This window comes from Gigantopelta aegis, chromosome 1 (genome assembly GCF_016097555.1).
Source record: "Gigantopelta aegis isolate Gae_Host chromosome 1, Gae_host_genome, whole genome shotgun sequence".
Lineage (NCBI taxonomy): Eukaryota > Metazoa > Mollusca > Gastropoda > Neomphalida > Peltospiridae > Gigantopelta > Gigantopelta aegis.
In genome coordinates this window covers 37,737,766-37,747,449 of record NC_054699.1, presented here as the reverse complement: position 1 = coordinate 37,747,449, position 9,684 = coordinate 37,737,766, and the positions used below count along the sequence as shown (strand labels likewise).

The 9,684-nt window shown below is 39.2% G+C and overlaps 1 protein-coding gene across 3 annotated transcripts in view; it reads right to left on the bottom strand.

Moving 5' to 3' along the window:
* LOC121374644 overlaps window positions 1-4,418 on the bottom strand; it is a 58,152-nt gene extending 53,734 nt beyond the window's left edge. Inside the window, exon 1 of one of the 3 annotated variants that reach the window (XM_041501754.1) lies at window positions 4,094-4,418. In XM_041501754.1, the coding sequence (XP_041357688.1) occupies window positions 4,094-4,174 (81 nt within the window). In that variant the 5' untranslated portion in view covers window positions 4,175-4,418. Of the gene's footprint in view, window positions 1-625; window positions 728-4,093 lie in introns of those variants that run through there. The other 2 variants (XM_041501761.1, XM_041501767.1) reach the window with 2 other exon arrangements.
* Window positions 4,419-9,684: the final 5,266 nt, after the last annotated feature.

Here is a 9,684-nt window from a genome sequence, read left to right as displayed (position 1 = left end):
AAAAACTGTTATAACTATGATTGATCGTCCTGTCACCACGTGTCTTCATTTAAAATCGAGTGTATTGCTATTTTGAATCATATCTGTCAGTGTGTATATTCTACGAATAGCTCCTTTTGTCATCTTATGACTGCAAATACCTCTTGTTCAATAATTCCGCATATGCTGTCGTTTGACGGCCTGAGCACAGAAATGTTGTAATTGGACAATTAATATATTATGCTTTAATTAGTTGGTTATGTTCTCAACTCTTTTGTCACGCTTGTTTTATGTATTATATATTGCTTATATCAATATGCTATAGCTAACGGCAATAAACTGAATTGAATTGAACTGATGGTACCGTAATAAAGTTTGAAAGTTTCAAAGTAATATTTAATTAGGCATCTATAGGTATTTTTAATGTACGAAACGGACACGAACGCTTAGTCACATGTACAGTCAATTGGAAATTATTGGCGGTAAGATCTATAAACGAAACGCGATTATTGAAATAAACGTTATGACAAATTAATTTCGAAATAACTTTGTGAAATTCAACAACTTTTACCTCGCATTTGGCAGCTCATTTAGCGACAGCTTAAAACCTGACTTTTAATTATTTTTCAAACATAAATCAAATTACCTTTTTGAGATGTGTCCCTGCTACCTCCCCGGCTCGCTAACACTAATACGTGGTCCAGGTTTGACAAGGTGGCCTACTGCGGCTGTGACTCCGCCCATACGAGGCGAATACCCAATGCAATACTGCCACTCCTAGCAGTTGAATCTAAATTCTCTTCAGCGTTCCGCCACAATATTTTACTTTGATACCCGCTAACATCTGTCGTGCGGTTACAGGCACAAAGTACACAAAGCCATTGCAGACTGAATTTATTATTATTAATAAATGAAATAGGTTTTCTATTTTTAGATTGCATGGTTCATTTGACTGTTTTGTATAGGTTGTGTATGGAGGCGGCGAGAACGGCTATTATCTTTAGCATATGATTTATGAGAGAAAACCGCTGGCGTCTATTATTATATTATTGAATGTACTGCATGAATACACAGTCTCACGGCCAAGATGGCGGAGGGTTTCAGAACATAGTTCATATAATCAATACACAAGTTTAAAAAATTCTTATCACCACAATTTGTTTGTTTCTCAGTATTGACAGTAAACGAATAAATTGGCGTATTAACCTGTTACACTTGTCAGTATTGTTTAATAGAAGATTGTTACACAATGAAAGGATTATATGTTTATAAATCTCAGCACCTTTTACACTCTTAAAATACGGCTATTTGTGTCTGGCATGTTGTGGGTTTTTTTGTAGGTTTTTTTTTTATTGTTTGGTTGGGGTTTTTTTGTCACTTGGTCAAGAGAGAAAAAGAGGGAAACCTCTGCTACTGAAAAAGCAGCAAGCGGCGATTATATGCACTTCCTGTCACTGGCGTAGCCAGGATTTTAGATTGGGGGAGGGAGGGGGGGGGGGGGGGGGGGCACACTATGTACTTATGTATGTATGTATGTATGAATTTATAAAATTTAATACAGTAAAAAAACACAAGAAAAAAGGTTCAATTGGGGGGAAGGGCATGCCTCCCCACTCGCTACGCCACTGTTTCCTGTAGGTGGTAAACAAAGGTAGTTTTAACATTTGGCCAGGAGTTAATTAAAAAGCCAGCTACTACCTCACTTATTCGTGTTTCTCATATTGTCAATACACGGGGATGTTTTTATATAAATGTCTTTCCACATGAAAGAGAGCATGCACCACTTTGTTTTGATATCATTATGTCGTAAAGGGATAGTCGGAACGGTAGACAATTCCATGGATCCACCTAGAGTATCGAGTTTAAAACTCATCATACCTCAGAAACATAAGCGTACGAGACGGGGGCATGGGGGCAACTACCCCCCCCCCCCCCCCCCCATACACACACACAGGGCTGAAACAAATTCTCAAATTCGGGCAAAACGATGAAGACATTTTGGCAAAATGAGCTGCCTGAAACCTTTTAACCATGTATTTCCATCATTCTACCCACAATATCAGTTGTATTCCGTGTAAAAGTGCGTTTACAACTCTTTATAGCTGTTTGACAGCAATACAAATGATGTTATTTAGATTCGGGCATTTTTGTTTAATACCAGCAAATTTCAGCTCCCCCCCCCCCCCAATGCACCCCCACCCCTACTAAAATGGGAGCCCATAAGCCTATGCACAAGCATGCGCCCCGGGCATGGATTAAGCGGAATCCTATGGACCATTTCCCTCCATACGTGTACGAGACAGGGGGTAAGTTGGGTAAATGCCCCCCCCCCCCCCCCCCCCCCCCCCTCCCCCCCGTACTGGAGCAAAAACTCAAATTGGAGCAAAAATTATACAGATAATCGGGCAAAATGTGCTAACCTGAGACCTTTTCACCATGTATTTCCATCATTCTACCCTCACAATTAGTTGTAATCCTTGTAAAAATGTATAGTTATTCGTTTGCAACCCTACATAGCTGTTTGGTAGTAATGCTAACATGAATAGGGGTTGTTATTCAGATTCGGGCATTTTCGTTTAATTCGGGCAAAAGCCAGCCTGCCCCTACTCCACCCCCCTACAAAAAATGGAAGCCCATACGCCTATGGTTTCCTCGCCCTATTTCCGTCAAATAATTGTGCTTTTAATTTGTATAAGATGATGAGCGGAGGCAGATCTAGGAGGCCCCAGGGGCCCGGTCCCCCCCCCCCCCCCACCTCTAAATTTTGCGACAGTTCTAATTTTATTATATATTAATTTTCATTATTTTACGAACCCCACCCCCTCCAAACCTCCCCCAAAGTTCCCTTGGCATTCCGCCTCATGTCACTGCGGCCCCCATAAATGGATTTTCTGGATCCGCCACTGATGAGCCTTGTTTGTCCACATCACCCGAGCTACATTACATTGATGATACGCCACCTCCTCCCCATTAGTCGACGTTGGATTCGCGCCTGCGCTCTGCCACTAATTATACACCTACCGTGACACTGAACATCATAATATATAAAATGTCGCTACTGTATTACAAACTGCAGTGTTTGTTTGTTTGTTTGTTTGAATTACTAGTAAATAGTTAACTATATAAACAGTTGTTTCATAAAATGAAAAATGTCATTTAATTGTCATTTTATTATTTATTTTTTTATTGTGTTTTGCAGGTTTATATTATTTTAGATACAATAAAATGTCATATAGTGACCTTTTGACCGTATTTCCACAATACATCCCACTAACAACGCAAGTCCGATACGCTCTGCTGATGTCGTGGGCGGAATATTCAGGCGCGGATCCAAGAGAGGATTCTAGGTGTGCGCAACCAAGCGCGTGTGCAGGACTTTTAGCGGGGGTGGTAGTGGGTGAGACCGAGTTCAGTAGTGTGTGTGCGTGCGTTTGTGTGTTTGGATGTGTGTGTGTGTGTCTCTGTGCGTGCGCGTGTTTTGTGTGTGTCTCTCTCTGTGCGTGCGCGTGTGTTTTGTGTGTCTCTCTCTTTGTGCGTGCGCGTGTGTGTTAGTGTGCGTGCGCGTGCGTGTGTTAATGCTAACCAGAAAAATACATTGAAAAATTAAAAAGAAGAAAATTTGCTGGAGCAGGTTGGGGTTTGGAACCCCCAAGGACCTTCCTTCTGCATACGCGCCTGGCACCTCTGCCAGGAAACGTCAAAGTGCCCCGAAAATCCATTGTTTACACATTGGAATAAAATTAATTTACTTCTTTTGGGGAAAATCATATATTTCGTTCTGCTAAATGTTTCTAAGACTACTTTGCTTATAGGCCTAGTGCATCTTAGCTTACATTGTATAGTCTAGGTTCCCTGTTTTACGTAGCAACCCCCTAGAAATATTCTGCAACCGCCACTGAAATTTTCTCCCATTAAGCCTAAAGCTAGGGAAGGTTAGCGGTAAATGAATAATTAATATTGGATTCAGGTGCAGCAGTACTACATTCGATATTTATCGGCCCTGGTCGTAGGCTATAATATTTTACACGACAACGTGTTTCCGGCACTCAGCTATCAAAGTAGATTCATATCTCATTATTTTATGAAATTATTAATGAACGTATTAACGACGTACCTTTTTATAGAGTTCACAGGAGTCCAGAAAATAGTAGGATATGTCTCGAAAATAGAACCATAGCAGGACAACAGTCAGCATGACACAACAGGCGAATGGAGGTTAACAGTAACTGTACTGGTGTCCTAGATACGAAAACTCCTAGGATATAAATTGTTCAGGTGAAACACCGACAGGTAGATCAATATGCGTACAGATGTGTGCGGCCCAGCGTAAACATCAAGGAAATACTTTCAAAACATGCGATCTAGTGGTGTTAATGAATTTCGCCCCAATCCGCCGAATTGGGATTAATGAATTTGTAACACCGTGTCAGTTTACCGGTGGGTGTTATTAAGATGTCGGTGTGAGCACTCACACGTGTCGCGATCTTTTCAGTTTGGAGGGCATTCTAACTGCATATTCTTTTCAGTGGGTAGGGTAGAAGGAATACTGCTCGACACAAAATTAACGAAAAGATAGACCCGGTACATGTTTTTCCCCCACTAGCATTCGTGGTGTATTGATTAAGCCCTCGGCTAGTAAGCACTGGGCTCGCATCCCGATGTCGGCTACCACCCAGACCGAGTTTATAACGACTCAGTGGGTAAGTGTTAGGCCGTTACTTCGACTTCTCCCTGCACTAACCGCTAACCATTAACCCTCTGTTCAGCTGAGATGTGTGCCGAGAACAGCGTGCTTGAACCTTAAGTGGATATAAACACGAAAATAAGCAGCAAGGGGCGGGGCGTGGAACAGTTGTAAAGCGTTCGCTTGATGCGCGGTCGGTTAGGGATCGATCCCAGTCGGTGGGCCCATTGGGCTATTTCTCGTTCCAGCCAATGCACCACGACTGGTGTATCAAAGGCTGTGGTATGTACTCTCCTGCCTGTGAAATGGTACATATAAAATATCCCTTGCGACTAATGGAAACATGTAGCGGGTTTCCTCTCTAAGACTATGTCAGAATAACCAAATGTTCGACATTCAATAGCCGATGATTGATAAATCAATGTGCTCTAGTGGTATCGTTAAACAAAACAAACAAACTTTAGCAGCAAGGAGTACTCAGTATTTTATATGCACTTTGCCAAAGACAGGGCAGAGCACATATCAAGGCATTTGGTATACCAGAAAGGGGGCATTGTTTGGGATGGGAAAACACTAATGGGTCTGTCGAGGTGGTTCGATCCTCCGACCCGAACTTTGAGACGAACAATCTACTGGCTGAGTTATACTCATCGCCGCTCGACACGTCTATAGGTTCTAATAGACCAAATCAATTCCTATTGCCGATAATGTTAACGTTTACGAATAAAACTGATATAAGCAGCGTTTCAACACACCCAGGAAGTACAGCAATAGAAAGTGTGGCACCTCACATCTGATCTACCTGCAAGAAAATGGGGGGACACGTATCATTTAAGAGATTTAATTAATGTTTTTAATAGCAACCGTAATTTTTGCTGAAAATTGCAGTTCCATTTTTAGGGGTACCCCGCATTAGTTTCATCCTCTGGTATATACTGCATAACAACTGTATAACAAACGTATTTATGTACAAAAGTGTATTTATTTATTGTCAATGGATAATAGTATTTGCACAAATAATCAATGTAACATTAAACCCACAGCTGCTTTTACTCCGTAAATATTTGACGTCGAACTTTGACACGGAACTCTCTTCTTTGGTACTATGCAACCTATAGTAAATATAAACTTATTGTCCAACTAAACGTATTTACGGCACTCATGCGGCAGTTAACTTATAATTTACACGTCACAGGACAATCAATTTCGGCCATCCTTATTTCAATGGATGGTATGGCTGTGTTGACCAGGTCATCACGGTGGAGCCAGCAAGTTACCTCCACCATATATATGGCATTACAGTACTGTATCCATGTCAAAGACTCAACATATCATAGCCAAGATGTTTGGTTGCATGATGAATCTTTTCAAAACATCCCGAATTCAATTTCAAACAGCAGTTCCCGTCTCAACCAGTGCCCCACGACTGATATATAAAAGGCTGTGGTATGTTCTGTCCTGTCTGTGGTAAAGTGCATATACAAAACAAGACTTATTAATTGTTTTAACGACACCACTGGAACACTTTGATTAATTAATCATTGGCTATTGGATGTCAAACATTAGGTAATTCTAACAGGTAGTCATCAGAGGAAACCCGCTACATGTTTCCTCATGCACTTTCCCACATACCATGGTGGTGCACTGGTTGGAACGAGAATATACTCAATGTGTTGAATGGATCAACAGAGGTGGTTCGATCCTGTGACACAAGCACCTCAAGCGAGCACTCAACCGACTGAGCTAAATCCCGACTCTACCCCCCTTATTAACTGCTGCTGGGGGGGGGGGGGGGGGAGGGGAGAAGAAAAAGATTGTGGGTTGCTCTGAAGACTAGACAAGACAATTATTTTTACATGCGAGGAATTCATGCATATTATTTAGTGAAATAGTTGCTTTCAAATAATTCTGTTTTTTCAGTTTTGAAAGGTGAAATAAATTTTAAATTGGCTCTCGGTTGAGTTGAGAGCGATTGTGTAGTCTATGTTTTTCAGTTGCTTAGATGACAACCACCTACTTTTTTTCAATGGGCTTAAATACTTCTTTATCTTATTAATATAATTATTCTCCTTATATTATACAAAAAGTATATTTGCTCCACTGTACTTTGGTAGCGCGGTAGGGGTGTCTAAATTACATTTTTTTCACAGGGGCGTAGGCTAGGGAGGTTCGGGGGGTTCGGACGAACCCTCCATCCCCCGCTGAAGCAAATGGTCCGCTTTCAGAACTAAAACATACAGGTTTATACATATGGAGTTTCTGGTGGTGCAAAAACAATAGAAAAAGGTACACTTGGTTCATATTCGACCCCCCCCCCCCCCCCCCCCAGGTCCAGATCACGCTACGCCCCTGTTTCCCCTAAATCTAATGCCACATGGTTGTAGTTTGATTATTCCCGAGTCCAGTCATGAATGTAAACTTGTAAACATGTTGTTAACCAGTACCAACGCTACACAGTGGTGGATCCGGAAAATCAATTTTGGAGGTGTTGGGGGGGGGGGGGGGGGCGGCAATGACATGAGGCGGAATGCAAAGGGAACTTTGGGGGAGGTTTGGAGACGGATAAAATTATAACTCACAAAATTAAAGAGGGACCCCTTAGATCCGCCTCTGCTACAAGAAGAAACCCCGACGCCTCCATCCGAAATGAACCTGCGCTGTACTTTCTTGTGGTGACGTTCAAGTTCCAAGTTATTTTATTTGCTTCGAGTTTTACAACTCATCAGCTGGATACATAACATAAATAATACAACACAGTTATACAAAATACACACGTGCAAAACAATGGTGGGTGTGGTTTATATATAATCATGGACAAATGATGTGATATAAGTTACATTTATTACATTAACTATTATCCTGCATTAACCGATCTCTAATTGTATTCGCTTGCACTGAATATTTACCTAGGTTATTCAATTCCTTATTGTTACCGGTGGTTAATAACTGTATAAAACGATACACACTTGGCCTCTTATAATAATACATTTTTATATATTTACAACGCAAATCTTTGTATTGTGGACACTCTATTATAAAGTGATATTCAACTTCTATGGCATTGGCGTTACACAGAGTACATATTCTTTCTGATCGTTCAATGTTTCGATACCTGCCAGATTCTACATTTAATTTATGAGCGCATATTCTAATCTTACATATTTCTTTTATATAACGCGTTTCCAATGGCAATCTTAAATACGTTTGTAATCTAAATTCATTTAATAAATGTTGATATAAAAGTCCTCTAGACATCCTGGCATATGGATAAAGCGATAGAGGTTAGATAAATAACGCTACGGTCTTGAGAGATTGTATGCTAATGAAGAGAGTCAGAGTAAAATGTTGATTTCAAACAATTCTCCCATATTTGTATTAAAATAAGATTGAGATTATTATCACAGTATCTTCTTCTTGTCCTATAATATCAAGATAAAAAGGTCTTTGAAATGAGGGAAGCCATTACATCTATATAACAACATATTTAGTCCTACTAATAGCTGCATTTTCGTTCATGATTATTGATATATAACAGGCACATGTAAAACAACTAAGGATACAATTAGTGCAGACATATTTTTAAAGATAAATATTAATTATTGTTATGTAGATTGTATTACATGACATAAATCACCGTTTTTATAGAGTAAATAACTGTGCGGTTTAGAGTAAAATATTGTGCGGCTATTATACCTGATTTTTATTTATTTGTTTGCAACAATTATGGAAATTTTGAGATTTCAGTGATGGATTTGGTGTCCAAATATTTTGGGATAAAGCATTAGCGTCCCAAAGAAAGAATTAATGGCACTGACCGTGGTTACGCATTTCTATTCGCCACTCAGACCATTTAAAACTTGTATTAAAACGTATTTTAAAATATAGATGAATTTCAAAACTGACTTGGCATCGCAAACTTTATCAAAGAAATATTTCAGTCAAAAGAGCCTAATTTTCCGGGATTGTCTAAAAGGTAACTTAAATTTCAAAGGCCAAACGTGAACCGTAAACAATTTACATGAAAGAGTCTGTAAGCAACTGTCCAAAATTGTATTGCTGTATTACTGAACCGCATCTGCGTGATAATAATACACGATTACCACTAACAATATCCAGAAACAAAATATAAGTAGTGTTATCCAAGGGGAAGTAGACCGTTTGCAACGTTAGCCAGTAGTTTTCAAAATCTAAAGAATCGTGTCTTTTTATCCTACTTCTAATAAATTGGAATAAATACTGAGAGCTTAGTCGAAATTGTTTTAATAAAATTGTGTTTTTCGAAATAGTCTAAATAGTTGGTGCACCCTCTTTCATCTTTTTTGAGTCACGATATACAATTTGAAAACATTGCAGTTAAAGCAGAACACTTAATGTGTTTCCTTCGCCTTGGTATTTGAAAGTTCCATCTCTTTCGTCCAGGCCATGATGTATTCGAAATCACCCTCGGGTAAATATTAAAACCTTCCTCAAACGTTTTTCTAATTATGTTCGTTTTTGCCATTTCAATAAGAGTATCAGACGTACTATTGACGATAAGCAAACTTTCTTAGATCCATAGGCAATATTATGCACTTAAAATAGCACTACATTAGATTTACAGAGCCATCCATCCAACCCACATCAATAGCAAACTGCTCCTAGTCCTAACAATGAATGTCCTAAAATCCATGTACATAGCAAACACTATGTCTTTCTTTTTAAATATTAGATATAGCACCAAAAACTACATTTAATTAGGGACTATCCACACAGTACAGTGAATGTGTATCTTTCTATAAATATATGGGGAATGGTACCTGGAAAGTAACAAAACAATTATATGTATGCATGTATATATGTATGTATGTATGTATGTATGTGTGTAATACATGTGTGTGTCTGTGTATATATATATGTGTATATATATCTATATCGATATATATATGATAAAAGAAAACAAGTGTACAGTATGTATTTAAAAAACATATTTTACATGTTTCATCTTATATATACGAGGGGTATCCCAAACATTTCTGGCCTGA